The 22,077-nt window shown below is 36.2% G+C and overlaps 1 protein-coding gene across 1 annotated transcript; it reads right to left on the bottom strand.

Annotated features, from left to right (window-relative positions):
- Positions 1 to 914: 914 nt before the first annotated feature.
- On the bottom strand, positions 915 to 20,192 carry LOC101893554 (serine protease inhibitor 88Ea). Its single transcript, XM_059118169.1, has 3 exons — positions 20,032 to 20,192; positions 3,078 to 4,054; positions 915 to 1,639 (listed from the first exon to the last, which is right to left on the bottom strand). Exons 2-3 carry the CDS (start codon positions 4,050 to 4,052, stop codon positions 1,346 to 1,348), a joined length of 1,269 nt encoding a protein of 422 aa, XP_058974152.1. The 5' UTR covers positions 4,053 to 4,054; positions 20,032 to 20,192; the 3' UTR covers positions 915 to 1,345.
- Between the last annotated feature and the right edge of the window lie 1,885 nt (positions 20,193 to 22,077).

Below are 22,077 nucleotides of genomic sequence, written 5' to 3'. Positions count from 1 at the left end.
AGTTCGAAAATCCCAATATTTCTATCGAAGCAAGATCTGGGGTAGATATCGGCCCACCTCTTTTTTTTACCTCCCCCACAAAGGAGTCAACAATTTTAATGATCAAAAAGGCTCATCAAATTCGAAAAGAACATACGATTTATTTCAAATTCGGCTGATCTCAATATTTTTTCTAATACAAAATCTCGGATCAAGATGGGATATATTGGGCCACTCCTTCTGGTACCTCCCACATTAAGGGTCAACATTTTGAATAACCAAAAGGCTTATTAAAAATCGAAATAAGCATCCAATTTTTAATTTACACAACCCAACATTTTTTTTTCGAAGCTACATCTGATGTAAAGATGATAGATATCGGCCCACTCCTTCTGGTACCTCCCCCACAAAAGGTAACAATTTTCAATATTTATATAGCTTATAATTTGCGAAACATATCAGCGATTCTTTTCAGTCTTGGTATATATAAATATTTCTCTCAACCAGAGTGCGAAGAGGGTTATTTTGAACAGGTATTTTAACCCTAAGATTTTTTAGGCAGAACATTTTCTATAACACCTTCCATAAATCAAATGTATTAAATAGGGTTGTCTGTAGACAAAAGAACTTTCAAGGCCCCCTTTTTTAGACTTCTTTTAAATAAGTTTCCCCCATATAATTGCATAATTGTCATATCTCATAAACAATAGATAATATTTATTACTCACATTTTAAAATTGTAAAATTCTCAAATTCTCAAATTGCTTTTCAATAACTCAATTATAACTCTTCGTGGAAAGCATTTCCCATTTCAATTCAAATTTAAAACATGCAAGCGAAAATTTTTAGGGCCAGCTAACAATAACTAGTTCTCTCTCTCCCCATTCAACAAAGACAACAGCAACAATAAAACACGGAAATAATTTTCTCATTTGTTTTTCCTTTTTTTTTTATTATAAATTACCCTAACGGTCATTGTTATGATTATTATTATTATTAATATAATTTATTTCAAATAAAACACAAAAAACTTATAAAATACAAATTAAATAAAATTAAAATAATAATAAACGAAATAAAACAAAAAAAAAAAAAAAAAACACACACATAGAAAAGAATATTATTAAGCACGTCCTCTTTTTTGTTGTTGTTGTTGTAAATAAAAAACATAAAACAATAGACAAAGAATAGGGCAAAAAAAAGCAAATGTCGTGGTTTTAGCAGCAGCTGCAGTAGTTAAAATTAAAGCGAAAAAATAAATCAAAAGAAAAGAGATGACGAGTAAAAAAAACACAGGTCAGAGAACTTTTGGAAAAAATAATTCTCAATTCACTGGATGTGATAGAGGTTCCATATTCGTGGAAACCTACTTCTGGGTCTTGGGATCACGATAAATGCCCGTAAAGAGTACAGCCTTGGCGGTGTTGTCATAGATCAGGAACATAAAGGGATGATTACATTCGAATTTGGTGGGTTCTGCTGGACGTGCCGAACGGAAACTGAACACAACGGTGGCTGCTGCGGCCGTACTGCCCTCCTCGTCAACCTTGATTTTGGCAACATGTTTGGCATCGCCAAACATTAGACTTGATTCGGTGGAGAAACCACTCAAGTTGGCTGTGTGATCGAACAAGCTATTAATGCCCAATTTACGGAGGATCTGGATGGAGAGAGAGAAAGATTTTAAATATTTGAAATCTAAGAAAAAAACAATTTTTCTATGGAAGAAGAATAAGTCTTAGGTTCCTAAGGAAACACCTCAGGAAATGCCTCAGATGCCGATTTTTTTTATAGAAAAAAAAAATGCCTCAGAGGCATAACTGAGGCCTGATTTTTTTCTATAGAAAAAAATGCCTCAGAGGCATAACTGAGGCCTGATTTTTTTCTATAGAAAAAAATGCCTCAGAGGCGTAACTGAGGCCTGATTTTTTTTCTATAGAAAAAAATGCCTCAGAGACGTCACTGAGGCCTGATTTTTTTCTATAGAAAAAAATGCCTCAGTGGCTTAACTGAGGCCTGATTTTTTTCTATAGAAAAAAATGCCTCAGTGGCTTAACTGAGGCCTGATTTTTTTCTATAGAAAAAAATGCCTCAGTGGCTTAACAGAGGCCTGATTTTTTTCTATAGAAAAAATGCCTCAGTGGCTTAACTGAGGCCTGATTTTTTTCTATAGAAAAAAATGCCTCAGTGGCTTAACTGAGGCCTGATTTTTTTCTACAGAAAAAAATGCCTCAGTGGCTTAACTGAGGCCTGATTTTTTTCTATAGAAAAAAATGCCTCAGTGGCTTAACTGAGGCCTGATTTTTTTCTATAGAAAAAAATGCCTCAGTGGCTTAACTGAGGCCGAATTTCTTTCTATAGAAGAAAATGCCTCAATGGCTTAACTGAGGCCGGATTTTTTTCTATAGAAAAAAATGCCTCAGTGGCTTAACTGAGGCCGGATTTTTTTCTATAGCAGAAAATGCCTCAGTGGCTTAACTGAGGCCGGATTTTTTTCTATAGAAAAAAATGACTCAGTGACTTAACTGAGGCCGGATTTTTTTCTATAGAGAAAAATGCCTCAGCGACTTAACTGAGGCCGGATTTTTTCTATAGAACAAAATGCCTCAGTGGCTTAACTGAGGCCGGATTTTTTTCTATAGAAAAAATGGCTCAGAGTTTGCCCTGAGGCCTGATTTTTTTCTATAGAAAAAATGACTCAGAGGCTTAACTGAGTCCTGATTTTTTTCTATAGAAAAAAAATTCCTCAGAGGTATCCCTGAGGCTGGATTTTTTTCTATAGAAAAAAAATGCCTCAGAGGTGTCCCTGAGACCGGATTTTTTCTATAGAAAAAATTCCTCAGAGGTATCCCTGAGGCTGGATTTTTTCTTTAGAAAAAAATGCCTCAGAGGTGTCCCTGAGACCGGATTTTTTCTATAGAAAAAAATGCCTCAGAGGCATAACTGAGACCGGATTTTTTCTATAGAAAAAAATGCCTCAGAGGCATAACTGAGGCCTGATTTTTTTCTATAGAAAAAAAAAATGCCTCAGAGGCATAACTGAGGCCTGATTTTTTTTCTATAGATTTTTTTTTGATTTGATATTGATTCGAACTTACCGGCACCAATTCCAAATTCTGTTCAAATTCAAACTTCGGCAGCGAGATATCAATTTCCTTGGGTGAGGCCATTTTCAGGGCATTTTCCAGCGAATCGGGTTTCAATTTGGACAAGACCTTTTCGAGTGCACCCTCAACGAAGGGTGGCAATACAATGACCATTGAGATTTCCGATTCTTTTTCCTCATCATGGGATGTCAAATAGGGCATTTGCAGGACATAGGCACCTAAATTCTCATCCACAGCCATGTTGAAGACACCGCGTTTATGCATCATTGGCACGAACTGATATTGGCTGGGCGTCGTGTAGAAGATTTCCTGTTTGGTGTCCTTGGCATCAAATTGATCCGACCATTGTCCCTTGAAGTAGGCAGCATTGGCCAAAACCATTTGACTATCAGAGGTGACATCGCCAGGATTCAACATTTCGGGGATTTCGTTACGGGTGAGATTGGCAATCCAGTTGTTGATTTCCATGCGTCCCTCTTCGGCCTTGTTCCTAAAGTCCAACGATTCCAGTTCATCTTGGAAGTTCTCCTGCATGCAGGCAGCCAAATTAATGGACTTGTCGAAGTAAATGCGATCAGCGGCACTGAATTCCAAAGGCATTTTCTTGGTGCGGCTGTAACGCATCTGTTTCTCCAGGCGATAGCCGTTGTTGACATGTTTCTTGTTCTTGGCCCATTGCAGACGCAGACCCTGCACTAATTCTTCCTCGGTTTTGCCATCGGCACCAAAATAGGCCAAGAGCAGGGCATGGAAGGTACTGTAGGGTGAGAAGAAAATATTCTCGTTGGGTGTGGCCTTTTGAATGGCCTCCAACATATTTAGGGTGAATTCCTGTTGACCTCTGTAGAGATCGGAGCGTATGGTTTTGGGTATGTCGGCGGCATTGGCATCAATAAGGCAGAGATTTTCAGCCCAGCCTTGGGCAGCCAGGGCTGTTAGGAGGAGTATGCAACTAAAAGTTCTCATTGCTGAAAGAGGAAATAAGGAGGTGAAAGAATTTAGAATTTTAAATTCCAAAAATTGTTTATTTGTTTCCGAATGATTCCCCAGATGTGACTTTATTGGCAAAGCAAAATATTATGAAATCCCGAACTTCTTGGTCAAATGGTTTTATTGCCCAAAAAATTATGAATTGAATTATCAATTTTTTTTTGTAATAAAATAACCAAAAGTCAAAAAACCAAAACGTTAATGACCTTGCTGTTGGTGTTTAGATTCGGCGACGTGATAGTAAATTTATCCGCTTCGTGGTTGTGGGCTTCAGACACGTTTGAAATGCATTTCATAGCCAAGACAAGCCAAGCTAAGCCATGGTTGGAGTGAATAAACCCTAATAACCAATTCAATTTTGTGGCTTGATTTGAAATTAAAAAAAACCAAAACAAATCCCCAGTCATAGCTAGAGGGACGGACAGAAAGACAGCCACATATGACTGGCAGAGAATGACAGATATATGACAACAACAAGAAAAACAACAAACGTGATTTGAATTGGCCCCATAGTTTTGATAGCAACGGTTTTACGATGGGGCTGCTCACTTGCAGGTTGGTGGGGATTAGACACGACGACAGGTGGTCTTGTTGTTGTCACAACCACTTCTAAGCCTCTTACCCAGCCAACAACCGACCGACCTTCATTGCCATCAAATTTTGCGGAATTGCCAAACCAATCAATCAAGACTGAATTTTTTTTGATGTCTTCCTAGAATTATGAAATGATAAGAACCTGTTAAAATATAATTCCCAGTTTCTCACTCTCTTTCTCGCGATTCCTCATTGGCTGGGCCAAATAGTAGAATCCCAATTATCTTAATTGGTGGGGGGTTTTTCTAATTGCTGGGAATTTCCAAGCGGCACCATTGAAGTGATTATTGTTGCTGAAGTTGCCCATCGGGTTTAGCATCTTCAGAGCAAAACACAGTGGAACCTGGCGATTCCATTTACCGTGAGGGGTTTTTCTAATTGTAGGAAATTTCCAAGTTATAAGGCAGTAGTAACGGCACCACTGAAGTGAATGCTGCTGCTGAAGTTGCCCATCGGAGTTAGCATCTTCAGAGCAAAAACAGTGGAACCTGGCAATATGGAGATTCCATTTATCGTATTCAAAATAAAATGTATTTACAGTTCTTTATCAATTCTAGGAATTCATTCTCAATCAAATATACAGATCTCTTTTTTTTTTGAATTTATGAATTCTCCAAAATGCAGGTTCCACTGTTGTATAGTCATAAAATACCAAAGACGTCAATGCCGATGATACTGCATCAATGGGAATTACCACACAGCGATTGTGCCATGAAATCCCATAAGGAAGATGTCTATTTTTAGAGCGTTCAAAGAAATGCCCCGAGGGGAATGAACCGATTCAATTGGACGACCGCAAGAAAGGTATTTTTTCAATTATTGCTACTATTATCAGAGAGCTTGAAAATAAACATAATAATTTTAGAATTTTAGAATAGAGGGTAAATGGTATAGATATTGGAATTTCTATTCCAACAGATGACTCACAATTCGACTTTCCTGGTCAAAACCTCTTACATTTTTTACCATGAACTTCGATAGAAGACAAAGCTCATATTTTTAACACTCCTTTACTAGTTCCTTTATTTTTTTCAATTAAAAACTCATCCTTTTTCAAATTTCTGGTAATGTAAAAGGTAGTCTATTCACCTTACCTTGTAAGACGATATTACGCTCATATGGCGCCCAAATGTGGATTGGAAAGTGGTATTCATCTATTTTTGATTTACTTTCAAAAGCCATAAATCATCTAAAGTAAGACAACCAACTCCTTACTTATGTACCAAAAATTATGGTAATTACGAAGTAATGAGTAATGGAGGATCTTGGCGCGATCCCCTAAATTTTTACTCGAAGTTTCTATGCGGCAAACTCAGAATCCGCAAAGCGGCTTTTAATTAAAACAAGTTAAATAATATCAGTCGGTTTTGGCGACAGATGTACACCCCCAGCCTTGAGTTATGTTTAACTACTGTTGACCCTTTATGGGGGAGGTTGGCCAATACTCGATTGTCTAATTCGTATCTGACCTAAGTCTGATATAAGTACGACAACGTGCCATATTTGGGCTATATCGTCTACTTTCTATAAATTATATAAAGTATGTGCTAATTAAATAGCGATCCGAAATATTCCACTTCATCTAATACAGATAAAAATATTGGTATGTGCAAAATTTAAAGGAAATCGAGGATATTATCCATTTTTATACGAAATCATAAATTCCGATAAATTACATCTTCATATCAGATTTCTGGTTAAGAATAATATTTAGACATAGCAAGTTTGTTTGTTTCGCAAGTTAAGAAAGATAACAGTATTGAAAATTGTTACCCTTTGTGGGTGAGGTACCAGAAGGGGTTCTCAACAGATATTTTGTTAACAAAAATGTTTGCATGTGTGAAATTTGTAGGGAGTTGGATGCTTTTGCTTTCTTTGAGCGTTTTGTTTCTCAAAATCTTGAACCCTATGTGGGGAAGGTACCGGAAGAAATGGTCCGATCTCTACCATCTTTATAACAGAGTTTGCATTGATACAAATATTGAGATGTGCCAAGTCTGAATGGAATCGGACTTGGCACATCTCAATATTCCGAATGGAAAATTTTGCCCTTGGTGGGGGAGGTATCAGAACGAGTGGACAGATGTATCCCATCTTCACAGCATCTCTTGGGTTGATAAAAATATTGTGATGTGTGTGATTTCAAGATAATCGGACACTTACATCACATTTTACAAGAGTTATAATTATTCCAAATTTTGAACCTTTGTGGGGGAAGTACTGGATGGAGTGAACCGATATTGTCCATTTTCGCACCTGACCTAACACTGGTGCAAATATTATGATTTGCAAAGCTGGAGCAAAATCGGATTGTCCTTCCTCTTTCTGTGCAGTAAATTATTTTCATTGAAAATGTTGAAATTTTGTGATACTAGGAGGTGTGGACCGATATTGCCCATCTCCGAACTCGATCTAAGTTTGACAATAATATTACGATGTAATAAGTTTTTATCAAATCGTATACTCCCTTCGAGAGTTATCGGGCTCACCAGCCACACAGACGGACGGACGGGCGGACGGACATCGCTAGATCGAATCCAAATGTCCTGGAACGGATTTGGTCCAAAGAGACCAAGTGTCTAAAATTGTTATTTCGATGAGGCATGTTTTGGCTATGTCAAGTAATATATACCCTCTGTAGCCTCTGAATGGCTGAAGCTATAAAAATATAGTAGTATTTTCGACTTCGATTTCCTGACAATCGATTTTGGCAAAAGACAACAATGTGGAACCAGATTATCGATTACACCTCAATGTCTAACTGAGTGGCATATCACCCAACAACGGTACCTCCTAATGTTCGATATTTTCATGGTTTTAGCCACATTTTCCAATGGATTTGTTTCAAAATCCACACGAGGAGTTCCTTCTGAATAATTTACCTCCTGGAAGAAAATTGTATATTTAGGCCCAAGATATCGTATATCCCCTATATAGCGGTCCCTCCCAATATTTGGTATTTTCACGATTTTAGCTACATTTTCAACGGAATTGTCTCAAAATCCACACTAGGAGTTCCTTCGAGAGCATTTTACCACCTGGAAGAGAATTGTTTATATAGGTCTACGATATCGTAAACCCCTATATTAGGGTATCTCCTGATATTCGGCATTTTAATGATTTTTGACTGGAATTCTTCAAATTTCGTATTTAGAGTTTGAAGCCCGTAATGAGTATTACAACCTATGATGGAAAATTGTCTATGCAGGTCCACATCTTCATATAGCCCACACATAACTTTATTTGGTATTTTGATGATATTAACGACTTTATTCAACGGAATTGTGGCAAATTTCATATTTAATTTCGGAATCTGTACTACAGCCTATGACAAAAAATTGCTTATTCAGGTCTACGATTTCGTGTAGCCCCAAATAACGATTTTCATTTAAGTGGTATTTTTCGACGGTTTTTTTAAATTCTTCAAGATCTTTCGAAATGGTGAAGGGGGTATTAATAGTTCGGCCCGGTCGAACTTAGCTGCTTTTTTACTTGTTTTAACTTATTTATTGGTTGTTGACTACAATTTTGAATTTAAAACCAAGGAACTAGTGGGAGTGGTCGATCCGCTCAATGAACTTGATTGTCCATACATTTATTTGTAAGCCCCATATTATAAAAAGTTTGTTAATTAAAATTAATTCTTTAAAAAATAGTACAGGTCACGGTAATTTCCGCCCATGTTTTATTTTTATTTTTAGAACAAAGAGCTAATAACCTGGTTAGGTTCATGTATTTTCTGACTATTCATAGTTTCCTAAACCACAACAATAAAGCCCTTAACAATGAAAAATAATCATCAATTTTTTCAACAAAAAAAATTACATTTCATATTACAAGTCCAACCACCATCATCGGCACTTCCTTGAATTGTTTGTTTGACCCTCTTTTTTTCATTTATTTTGTTTTGTTACATTTTTATTGTTGTTATTATTATTATTATTATTTTTCAAAACTTTCTCATTTTCGCCATGGCATTGTAAAACAGTTCCGCCATAAGTTTTAACAATTTGGAAAACGAGCTAAAAATAAAAGCGCATTTCCTGTTGAGACCAAAGCCCACGGATGGATGCTACAGCTCATGCGTAGCACGGCAAAAAAATCCAAAATAACTCAATCACACAACAAAATCTTTTTTTTATATTTTCCCCGTGATGACTCACTACTCATACTCGCATTGGTCCGATTTAAGCCAAAACACAAACATCGGCGAAATCTTCCATAGTTTGTGGTCGTTTTCTTTGTTGTTTAACACACGGATGACAAACACATTTCATCTGAACCAAATTCCGTAAAAAAATAAAAAAAACAGGCCATTAACAATGAAATGCAAATATATTTCGACAATTAGACCTTAAAATGTCAATTGCCCAATCACACCATCAGCGACGACATGGCGATACCAGTTTCCATACGAAATTCGTAGTGAATGAGTCGTCGTTGTCGTTTGCTCACCAGCTTACCAACTTGCCCACCACTGTCATCAGTTTCATTCACACAGACCCAAAGGTGACAGAGATTTTGTCGTCATAATTACAGGGAATTACGCAGAAAACTGACGGTCCGGCTGACTGGCATTTAAAGAGCTCTGCTAGTGTTTTTTTGCATTTTTAATGAAGATGAAGCAAATGAAATAACGGCCGCAGCAGAAATTGTAAAAACACAAGTGATTCATTGTTGTCGGAATGAAAAGCTAAACTGAGGCAATTAAGAGGCGCCAGGTTGGGGGAGGGGGGGGGAGCAAACATATCTGGATCATTTGGAATTACTCAGATGAGGTTGCTAGCTTTCCAAGAATTCAAAGATTGATTTCCCCTGACATATTAAAAAAAAAGAAAAACAAAACCTGTAAGGCCGGGCGGGCCGAACTTTGAATACCTTCCACCATTTGCAAAATTTCAAAAAAAATCCGTTAAAAATTCTGTTAAAATCTGTAGTCGTCATATTAGGGTCTAAACAAAAATCGGTGAATAATGTAGCCAAAATCATCAATATAGGGAGGTACAATTATATGGGGCCTATACTAAAACGTGGACCTGCACAGACAATTTTCTGTCATAGGCTGTAGTATTCATTACGAACTTCAAATACCAAATTTTAAGCAATTCCGCCTTAGGCTGCAGTATCCATTTCGAACTTCAAAAAACAAATTTGAAACAATTTCGGTGAATAAAGTCAATAAAATCATCAAAACACCGAATATCGGGAGGTACCGTTATATGGGGGCTATACCAAAATGTGAACCTGCACAGATAATTTTATGTCATAGGGTGTAGTATTCATTACGACCTTCAAATAGCAAATTTGAAACAATTGCGGTAAATAATGCCACTAAAATCAACAAAATACCGAATATCGGAGGTACCGTTGTATAGGGACTATACGAAGACGTGGACCTGCACAGAAAATGTCCTGTCATAGGCTGTAGCATCCATTACGAACTTCAAATACCAAATTGTAAACATTTTCGGTGAATAACGACGATTAAATCTCCAAAATACCGAAAATAGGGAGGTACAATTATATGGGGGCTATACCAAAATGTGGACCTACACGGACAATCTTCTGTCATAGGCTGTTCAAATACCAAAATTGAAACAATTCCGGTGAATAATGTCGATAAAACCATCAAAATACCGAATATCGGGAGGTACCGTTATATTGGGGCTATACGAAGACGTGGACCTGCACAGACAATTTTCTGTCTTAGGCTGTAGTAACCATTTCGAATTTCAAATACCAAATTTGAATCATTTCCATTGAATAGTGTCGCTTAAGTCACCAAAATACCGAATATCGGGAGGTACAGTTATATGAGGGCTATACGAAGACGTGGACCTACATGGCCAATTTTCAATACCAAAAGTCCTATAGACATAATATATATTTGAGTAAAATTTTATCAACCTACTTCATTTCGATCGGAAGCTAGAGTGATTTCCACAGACGGACGGACATCGCTAAATCGCCATAGAATTTTATGCTGATCAAGAAAATATATACTTTGTGGGGCTTAATATGTATACTTCGAGGTGTTACAAACGAAATGACAAACTTAATATATATATATATATATATATATATATATATATATATATATATATATATATATATATATATATATATATATATATATATAATGCCATCTATATGTCAGTTTTATACAAAATCAAACCTCCTGCAACGATTTCATATTTTTGCATTCAACAAATCTTTAAACGGCCCTTTTAGGGCCTGGGGCTCTGTTAGGGTGGGTATATTTGGACTTAGGATTGTGGGTATATTTTGGATCTGAGTCACATAAAACGAGCGCCATCTTCAGATTGATAACAAACTGATAAATATTTAAGAATATAGGCCACACATCACTTTCCAATTCCAGATCAGACTCAGATAGAAATGGATTGATATTAGGCATCCTGGTTCCATTATGATGCCCTTTTGGCCAAAATCTATTGCGTATATTTAGCAGCTTTTATTTACCACGCTGTTTGCATCAAATCGCTTTTGCTTTCATGTTATGTAATGTATAATTCCAAAATGCAATGATCGCATTTCCTCATATCCTCCACTAGTCATTAAAACAATAATCTTGTGACACTTGTAACAACATTACTAAAATTTCTTAGGAATTCTATTATTTATGTTAATAAACTTTTATTACAATGTACGACTTGTTATTAACTTGTCAGAGTACCTAGGGAAAATATTGGAATTTCCGCTGACATTGGAGTGGAAGGTTAAGCTTTGAAAAACGCATTTCATTAAACGAGGAGGTAATAAATCAAATTCAATATTGGAAATATGTATCGGAGAATTTCTACAATGACAGCTAAACAATAAAGCATTGTAATTAAGTTCTACAACAGACAAGTTAAAGTATATTATAGGGAGATTATTATTTGCCAAGGTGACTAATTCGGGATTATCAGTTTTTAAAAAAGGTCAGTTGCGGCGGCAATAAAAAAGACGTAATGTCATCAAAAGGGTTCCCAATATAAATTATTATTAATATGTTTATACCCTCAGCCTAATGGCTAGAGAGTGTATATATCTATCATTTGCTACGGCCAAAACGTGTCTCATCGAAATAACGGTTTTTGACATTTATGTCTCTTTGGAACAAATCTTTTTCAGGACATTTGAAGTCGGTTTGGCGATGTCCGTCCGTCCATCTGTCTGGCAGGTGAGCACGATAACTCTCGAAGGGAGTATCCGATTTGGTCCAAACTTGGTACATTGTAATATTAATATCAAATTTAGATCGAGTTCTGATATGTGTCCACTCCTTCTGAACCTCCCCCGCAAAAGGTCGACATTTTCAAAGAAAAATTTTTACTTGCCAGAGGAAGAAAGGATGATCCGATTTTGCTCCAACTATGCAAACTTTTCATATTTCCATCAGTGCTACGTCAGGACAATATCGGTCCACTCCATCAAGTACCTCCCCCACAAAGGGTCAAAAATTTGAATAATTATAACTCTCATAAAATGTCATGTATGAGTCCGATTGTCTTCACATTACACTCATCACAATACTTCTATTAACCCAAAGTCTGGTGTTAAAATGGAATACATCGGTCCACTCCTTAGGGTACCTCCCCCACAAAGGGTCAAAATTTTGAATATCCATGAAGCTCATAAAACGCGAAGTTAACATCCGATTTCATTTAGACGTGGCACATCTGAATATTTCTATTAACACAGGATCTGTTATAAAGATGGTAGAGATCGGACCATTCCTTCTGGTACCTCCCCCACAAAGGGTCAAAGTTTTGAATAACCAAAACGTTCATAAAATCCGAAATAAGCATCTGGTTCTATTCAAATTACACATATTATTATTTTTTTTATTAACCCGAGGTCTGGTGTGAAAATGGGATATATCGGTCCACTCTTTCCGGTACCTCCCATACAAAAGGTCAAAATTTTGAATATCCATGAAGCTCATAAAACGCGAAATTAGCATCCGGTTCCATTCAGACTTGGCATATCTCAATATTTCCATCAACACAATATCTGTTAGAAATATAGTAGAGATCGATTCATTTCTTCTGGTACCTCCCCCACAAAGGTTCAACGTATTAAATAACCAAAACGTTCATAAAATCCGAAACAAGCATCTGCTTCTATTCAAATTACACACATTGCAATATTTTTATTAACCCGAGATCTGGTGTGAAAATGGGATATATTGATGCACTCCTTCTGGTACCTTCACCACAAAGGGTTAAAATTTTGAATGTCCATGAAGCTCATAAAACGTGAAATTACCATCCGATTCCATTTATACTTGGCATATCTCAATATTTTCATCAACACAATATCTGTTATAACGATGGCATAGATCGGAACATTCATTCTGGTACCTCCCCCACAAAGGGTCAACATATTGAATAACCGAAACGATCATAAAATCCGAAATTAGCCCCGGGTTCTCTTCATATTTTACACATCCCATTATTTCTACTAACACAAGATCTGCTGTGATGATGGTATATAACAGTCCACTCCTTCTGGTATCTCCCCCACAAAGGGTTAATTTTTTTGAATATCCATGAAGCTCATTAAACCCGAAATTAGCATCCGATTACTTGCAGACTAGGTACATCTCAATATTTTTATCACCACAAGATATTGTAAAGATGGTAGAGATCGAACCATTTCTTCTGTGACCTCCCCCACAAGGGTCAAGATTTTGAAAAAACAAAAAGCTCGAAATAAGCAGCCAACTCTCTTCAAATTTCACACAGACAAAAATTTTTGCTAACACAAAATCTGTTGTGAAGATGATATATACGAACTCCATTTGGTACCTCACAAAGGGTCATAATTTTCAATATTTTTATTTGAAATAACTTGAGAAAATTATTCAGGATTTTCTTATAATTTTGCCCATATCAATAATTATATCTGTATTAGTTGAAGTATGAAAATGGAATATTTGCGTAGGCATTAACTGGGTACCTCACGCACAGGGTCAACAATTTGAATAATCATAACAGAAGTCAAAATATATTTAAATTATCGAACATTGGCTGATGGTATTAGTCTGTCGACAGAACTGATTGATACTTTTTAACTTGTTTTTAGAGAAGTTGTTCAATGTTATGCAGATATTTCCGAAAAATGTTAAATCAGTCTTACCACTGCGAAGATCAAGTTCTTTTCTGGGCTGTGTGACAGCCACTCAAAAGTCAGTTTATTCTAATTTTCACAACTTTTATATACTTGTATAACTCGCTCGCTATTGTTGTGGTTTTGGTCCAGTGCAAAAAATAAATATTTCCATGGAGAAGATTAAGTTTAATGTAACTCTCTGCCTCTATATCGAGGCCACATTAGAGGCTTGATTCTAGTACCGCAAGTACCAGGTAGTATTTGAAAAACAGGTGGTCGTATTGTGATCTTTGCCAAAGAATTGGAATTCTATGGTTGGAGTGTATATTTTCAAATCAGGGCTTCAGCTGTAAATCAGACCAAAATTAGAAAAAGGAATCTTGGCTTTATCTGGTTATTAAATAATTTTCAGCCTCAATTCCCTCCGACTGCGTTACTATTAAACGTCCTAAAAAATCTTTAATATTCAATCCATCTCTTAACAATATAATTTATTTTTATATGAATATAAAAAGATCGTTTGAGCTCCACACATACTTTAAGTGAGACGGAGAGAGTAAATAAGTAGCGAAAAGACTATCGGCGAACGTTTTATTTTTTTTTTTTATCGAAATCTCAACTCAAAACAAATCTACAAACAAAGCTATTTGCAGTATTGGTCAAACTTGCGTCACCAGCAGCAACAGCAGAGCTTCGTACATACACATCAATCAATTTGTTTGTTTGTTTGGGTTTTCCCCATAATTTAATGTAAGCAATAACAGCAACAACAACGATTGTTCAAGTCGTACTCACATACACATTTATAACACCTTGGCATACAAAATTGTTCGCAATTGTAAAAAAAAGTAAAGCCTAATGACAGCAAAGTGTTTAAACGCACGACAATGGAAACGCCAGAGGTTGGAGGAATCGTAATTTTTAATGGCATCGTAAAATAGTGTTGAGATTCCGAGATGATTTCAAGGGATTATCAAGGAATGGAATATGGCCTACAACACGGAGAGGAGAAGCAGTTTGGATCAGTTATAACTAATATTGTCTTCTTATTCGCCGAAATCATAGACGTTTGATTTGATCATTTTGAGAAAATAATTTTTGTGAACAATTTTCAGAAGTAATGTCTAGAACAGAGGCGCGATAATATACAACAAGTAAAATAACAGCTAAGTTCGGTCAGAACGAAGTTTTTATACCCTCCACCATTAGAAAGGTGAGCTATACAAAGACGTGGACCTGCATAGCAAATTTGCCGTCATAAGTTGAAACAACCATTATGAACTTCAAAATGGAAATTCAAACATGATACTGTGATTTCGCGTCGCAGTGGCCGAAAAATCGCTCGTGAGCTGAACATATCCCAATATTCCAATCAGCAAATATTGAAAAATTAGCTCGGGATAAAGCCATTGAAATTCCAAAAAGTGCAAGAACTTACACAGCAGCAGAACGAAAATATACTCAAAAGAGCTAAAGAGTTGCTTCGCTTGGCCGAAAGTGGTGATCTGCCGAATTTGGATTTCTCCGATGAGAAACCATTCGTTGTCCAGCAGTTTGTAAACAAACAAAATGATTGTGTTTACTTGCCAAAGAGGTCAGCTGAAAATGTGCACCTTCGGTTAGCCACCGGAACTCAAACGCCGGTCACGGTCAATGTGTTGGCCGCCATCACAGCCGATGGTCGTTCTCCGCTTGTATTAATCGATCGTGGCCGAATATTATCTCGAAAATATTCTGGAGAGGCACGCAAACATGTTGACAGCAGACCTTGGACATTCCAACATGACTCAGCACCATCACACTCAGTACCACCCAAGAATGGTTACAAAATGAGATTCCTCGCTTCATTTCCAGCGCACAATGGCCCCAAAATCTCCGGATACCAATCCGTTGGACTATTGTGTCTGGAGTATTTTGGAAAGCAAGGTTGGCACTAAGAAATACCAAAGTGACGATTACCTCAAGTAAACGCTTCGCCGGGAATGGGCCAAAATACCGCAGTGATTAATTCGGGCAGCGTGTGACGGTTTCATTGGCCGTTTTAAGGCCATAATTCGTGCCAAAGGTGACCAATTCGAACAAATCAAAACTTATTCTGACATTTGATGCTATTTCCGACATTTTTTGCTTTCATTCAATAAAATTTAAAAAAAAAATAAAATTATGACGTTTGACTTTGTTGCATTTTTTTTATCTCTCCCTCTATAGAAAATTCTATTCCAGTGGACCTATATAGGCAATTCTATTCCAGGGGGTAAAGTGCTCAGAAGGAATTCCTTGTGTAGACAGTGAGATAAGTCCATGGAAAAAAGTGACAAAAATCATCAAAATACCGAATATCGGGGAGTACAAAATACTAATCTCAGCAAAATTATAGTTTTCTTACTTAATTCGTTTTGACTCTAGCGTGATTACAACAGACAGACGGACGGCCGCACGGATAAAATAGAAACATAAAATCTATCCTTGTGTAATGCCACACTTTGTGTGAACGTCCATACTTTTACTATCATCTAAAATAAAAATATTTATTGTTACTAAAAGGCAAGCAATCTTAGATTTTTTTGAAGAGTTTATGCACTATACTTTGTGTTAACGACCATCCATAATATAATATCTGTAATTTACCTAAAATATTGTCTAAAAAAGTTAATGGCGAGATCCTCTGTTACCCAAAGATTCTCAGTGTTTCAACACGACACTTTGTGTTAGCGACCGTACATAATTAAATACCTTCGATAAAACTTTAAGCAAGTAAAAAGTTTAAACTAATCCTATAACATATGAAATAACTTTACGATCATACTTTGCAAAACGTCACTTTGTGTGAACGACTATACTTTTTAACACGTCACTTTGGGTTAACGACCATACTTTCCAAAAAGTCAATTTGTGTAAACGACCATACTTTCCAAGACGTCACTTTGTGTTAACGACCATACTTTCCGAAACATCACTTTGTGCAAACGACCATACTTTCCGAAACGTCACTTTGTGCATACGACCATACTTTCCAAAACGCCAGTTTGTGCAAACGACCATACTTTCCAAAACGCCACTTTGTGCAAACGACCATACTTTCCAAAACGCCACTTTGTGCAAACGACTATACTGTTTTAATTAACTACAAAATTCCAAAAATTTATTCTGTGTTACTGACAGGATGGCATTTGTTGACATCCCTGCTAAATTGTCTTAGACGTCTTAAACGACCATTCTTTCCAAAACATCACTTTGTGTAAATGACCATACTTTCTAACACGTCACTATGTGTGAACTACCATACTATTATAATCAAACACTCACTGATGTAGTTTATGATAGGTGCACAAATGGGTTTCTGGAAATTCGCACTATTAGTGTACGAAAAGTACTAAAATGTACTACATTTGGTACCATTTCGTATCATGTAAATCGCTAGAGCTAAAAACTTAAAATTTGGAATGAGAATAAAGGTTGAGGATTAGAGTCGATGTAAGGACGTTGTTTTGAAAAGCATGACCAACTTGAAATTCTAAGTCGATTTAACGATATCCGTCCGTCTGTTGAAGTCACGATACATCCCACATTATTTGACGTAGAGCTTCAAAATTTGGCGCAACAATTTGTATTGTGTCTAGGATGGTTGGCATTGAAAATGAAGTATACTAGTCCATGTTTTGGAATAGTCACCATAAACCGTTAACTCCCGATATTCGGTATTTTGATGATTTTTGCCACATTTTCCCACGGATTTGTTTAAAAATTTGGTATTTGTAGGTCATAATGGGTTCTAGCTCCAGTGGCAGGCCTTTGAATATCTAGGTCCATGTTTTCTCATAGAGGAACTATAACGGTACCCGCCAATTTTCGTTACTTTGATAATCCTAGTCACATTTAGCCACGAAATTTTTATACCATCAGGGATATATCGGTCCACTCCTTCTGGTACCTCCCCCACAAAATGTCAACATTTTAAAGAAAATAATTTATTGCACAGAAAGAGAAAGGATAATCCGATTTTGCTACAAATTTGCGAATCCTAATATTTGCATCAGTGCTAGGTCCGTTGTGAAAATGGACAATATCGGCTCACTCCACCACGTACCTCCCCCAGAAAGGGGCAAATTTTTGAATAATTTTAACTCTTCTAAAATGTGATGTAAGATTCCAATTGTCTTCATATTAAACATATCCCAATATTTTTAATAATTCAAAATCTGGTGTGAAGATGGGATAAATCGGTTCACTTCTTCAGGTACCTCCCCCACAAAACCGTCAAAAATTTGAATAAATTTAACTCTTATAAAATGTGATGTAAGTTTCCAATTGTCTTCAAATTTCACACATTTCAATATTTTTATTAACATAAGATCTGCGGTGAAGATGGTATATATCGATCCACTCCTTCGGGTACCTGCCTCACAAAGGGTCAAAATTTTTGAATATCCATGAAGCTCCGAAAACGCGAAAGTAACATCCGATTTCATTTAGACTTGGCACATCTCAATATTTCCATCAAAGCAAGATCTGTTAAAAATATGTTAGAGATCCGACCATTGCTCCTGGTACCTCCCCCACAAAGGGCCAATGTTTTGAATAACCAAAACGTTTATTAAATCCGAAATAAGCATTAGGATTTCTTTATATTTCATATAACTCATTATTTCTACAAACACAAAATCTGCTGTGAAGATGGGATATATCGGTATACCCCTTCTGGTATCTCCCCCACAAAGGGTCACAATTTTGGGTATCCATGAAGCTCATAAAACGGGAAATTAACATCCGATTTCATTCAGAGTTGGTACATTTCAATATTTCCATCAAAACAAGATCTGTTAAAAATATGTTAGAGACCATTCCGTCTGGTTCCTCCCCCACAAAGGGTCAAAGCTTTGAATAACAAAAACGATAAAAAGAATTCCAATATAAGCATTCGATTTTCTTCATATTTCACACATCCTATTATTTCTATTAACACAAGATCTGCTGTGAAGATGGGATATGTCGGTCCATCCCTTTTGGTACCTCCCTCACAAATGGTCAAAATTTGGAATAATCACAAAGCAAGTCAAAATATTTTTCAATAAGCGAACATTGTCTGAAGGTATACATCTGTCGGCTAAACCTGAGACTTTTTAATTTGTTTTATATTCAAACGTTTACGTATATGGAATATGAACTCATTTTCGACACTCACTGTAGCTATGGCTACAAGACGAGATAAAAACTTAATTATAACTTGGATAATTCCCCACTCTCTATATTGTTTTCTTCGGAATGAACGATGATTACACTGGTTTTTCACAACCATGGTATTGCACTGCAACTGCAATTACAACAACAACAACAATAATAATCATATACAAATAACAACATAGCCAACTAAATATAATAACCTCAATTAAATTACATTTAATTTTACAAAATCAGACAACATGATATGCTGTTGTTGGTTAAGTTATGGGTAGGCGGCGAAGCTAATTGTCTTAGACAGGCCAACAGCAACCAGTTTACTTGAAATTTTGTTCCACACATACCTATTTTGCTTTGCCAAAAATGTCAAAAATAAAAATTCGAAAAAAAAAACAAAATCCAACACCAAATAAAGAAAACTATTGCGAAATGTACTCGTTTTATGTTTTCTTTCTTTTAATTCATCTTTGGTAAATGTTTTTTTGAGCCTTGCTTTTTTTGTAGTAAAAAAATAAATAAAAAATAAAATATGGCCTCTGTGTGATACCAACCGGAGGAGGTTCACTTGAACGCAACGAAGACAAAAAATAAAAAAAAAATATTTATGATGGATATTTTGTATGATGATATAAGCACTTGTTTGGAGCTCCTCCGCTAAACCGGTCCCAGTTCAATTTTTTTTTTCGTTTCGTTTCTTGTCTTCAATATTTTTTTTTTTTTGGTTTGTAGCACTGTTCAATTGCAAAAAAAAGCGTGAAATAAAAATTGAAACAAATTGTGATGCACAAAATAGAGACAGATAGTCAGACAGTCACACACGCACACACACACACACTTCAATATTCCATATTTAATTTGAAACACGAAATTTCTGTCAATGATAACAATTTGGCATGTTTCTTTTTCTTTTTCTATTTTTTTTTCTTTTTGGGTTTCCAGTTTCCACACTTAACGATTACAGAAATAAAAAAAAAATGAAACAAGCAACTCAAAAACAGTGATTGCTTCTTTCGAATAACAACAACATTAATCACCAACAATAATAATGGTCTCTTTTGCGAACCTTTTTCGTTATCGAATCTCTCGTTGTAAACTTAAGTTACCGCTCTATTTGTTTGAACTCGTCGACTGGCCGTGCTTAACTGACACTCGATGGTGGTTCGAGGTCTGTGGTAAGCTCCGGTGTTTGGCGTTTTTAGTACCAGCCGGGCAGTTATACAAACGAACCCACAACCAACCCGACAGATCGAACAAAACGAAGCATTGAATTGGAGGGGGATCGTTTAACTGAGTCAAGCTTTACTCTCTCTCCCTTTCTCTCAGAGATTATTGGAAGTTCGCTGGTATCTCTTTTGTATTTCTCCATTTTTTTTTTCAAACAAAAGCTTAACCCTTATTTGACCGATAACTATTATCGCCAAACGATTTATAAATGACCTAGATTTTGTTTGTAATACACAGCGAACTTTGAATAGGCACGAGATTGGGGATTTGTTGGCAGAGAAAAAGAAAAGATTTTCAATTGAATGTTCGTAAGGAGAGCATTATGTTTGATTGGGGCCGATTTTTTGATACCCCTATTTGGAAAAAAATTACACTGTGGAAAAAAATAAATTTTTCCAAAATTACAGGAAAAATCCAACAGATTATGAAAATAGAGCTAAAAATTTAAGGAAGGTGTATTGGCGTTTTGAAATTTGGCATTGGTCAACAATTTTAACTCTTTAATAAGTTATCAAAAGATTATTTTTGGCCCCTTTTTTAAGTATGTCCACAAACCCCCTTTGAATGGGATATACATATACTCGAGTTTAATAATTTTTCACATTTTAGTCATATTTTCCTTTCCAAAATTTTGGGATTTTGAGTGTTTCTCATACCCTCAGCCATTATGGCTGGGCATATATCATTTGATACCGCCAAAATGTGCCTCATCGAAATAACGCTTTTAGACACTAGGTTTCGAACTAGCGTTGTCCGTCTGTCTGGCTTGTGCGAACGATTTGGTCCAAACATGGTACATCGTAATATTATTGTCAAACTTAGATCGAGTTCGGAAATGGACAATTTCGGTCCACTCCTTCTGGTACCTCCCACACAAAATGTCAAAATTTTCAAAGAAAATAATTTTCTGCACAGAAAGAGAAAGGATAATCCGATTTTGCTCCAACTTTGCAAATCCTAAAATTTGCATCATTTGCTAGGTCAGGTCACTCCGTCAAGTACCTCCCCCACAAAATGTCAAAATTTTGAATAATTATAACTCTTATAAAGTGTGATGTAAGTGTCCGATTGTCTTCAAAATAGACACATCACAATATTTTAATTAACCCATGGTCTGGTGTGACGATGAAATATAACGGTCCACTACTTCTGGTAACTTCCCCACAAAGGGCCAAAATTTTGAATATTCATGAGGCTCATAAAATACGAAATTAACATTCGATTCCATTTAGCACATTTCAATACTATTAGCAACACAAGATATGTTATAAATATGGTAGAGATCGGGCCATTCCTTCTCGTACCTATATGACCCACAAAGGGTCAAAGTTTTAAATAACGAAAACGATCAAAAAATCCGAAATAAGTATCCGTTTCGTTTCAAATTACACACATCACAATATTTTTATTAACCCATGGTCTGGTGTGACGATGAAATATAACGGTCCACTACTTCTGGTAACTCCCCTACAAAGGACCAAAATTTTGAATATTCATGAAGCTCATAAGACGCCAAATAAAAATCCGATTCCATTCAGACTTGGCACATCTCAATATTTCTATCAACACAAGATCTGTTATAAAGATGATAGATATCGGACCATTTCTGCAGGTACCTCCCCCACAAGATTTTTGGAAAACAAAACGTTCAAAGAAAGTGGGATAAGCATTCAATTCTCTTCAAATTCCACACATCCAAATATTTTTGTTAGCGCAAGATCTGTTGCGAACTTCTTCTGGTACCTCACCCACAAAGAGTCACAATTTCCAATACTTATATCTGTCATAAGTTGCGAAATAAGTCGGCGATTCTTTACAAACTTGCTATATCTAAATATTTCTCTCGATCCGAAACCTGAGATAAATATGCAACTAATGGTTTCGC

Source organism: Musca domestica, unplaced genomic scaffold, assembly GCF_030504385.1.
Source record: "Musca domestica strain aabys unplaced genomic scaffold, Musca_domestica.polishedcontigs.V.1.1 12, whole genome shotgun sequence".
NCBI classification, from domain to species: Eukaryota; Metazoa; Arthropoda; class Insecta; order Diptera; family Muscidae; genus Musca; species Musca domestica.
This window is presented reverse-complemented; position numbering and strand designations above follow the sequence as displayed.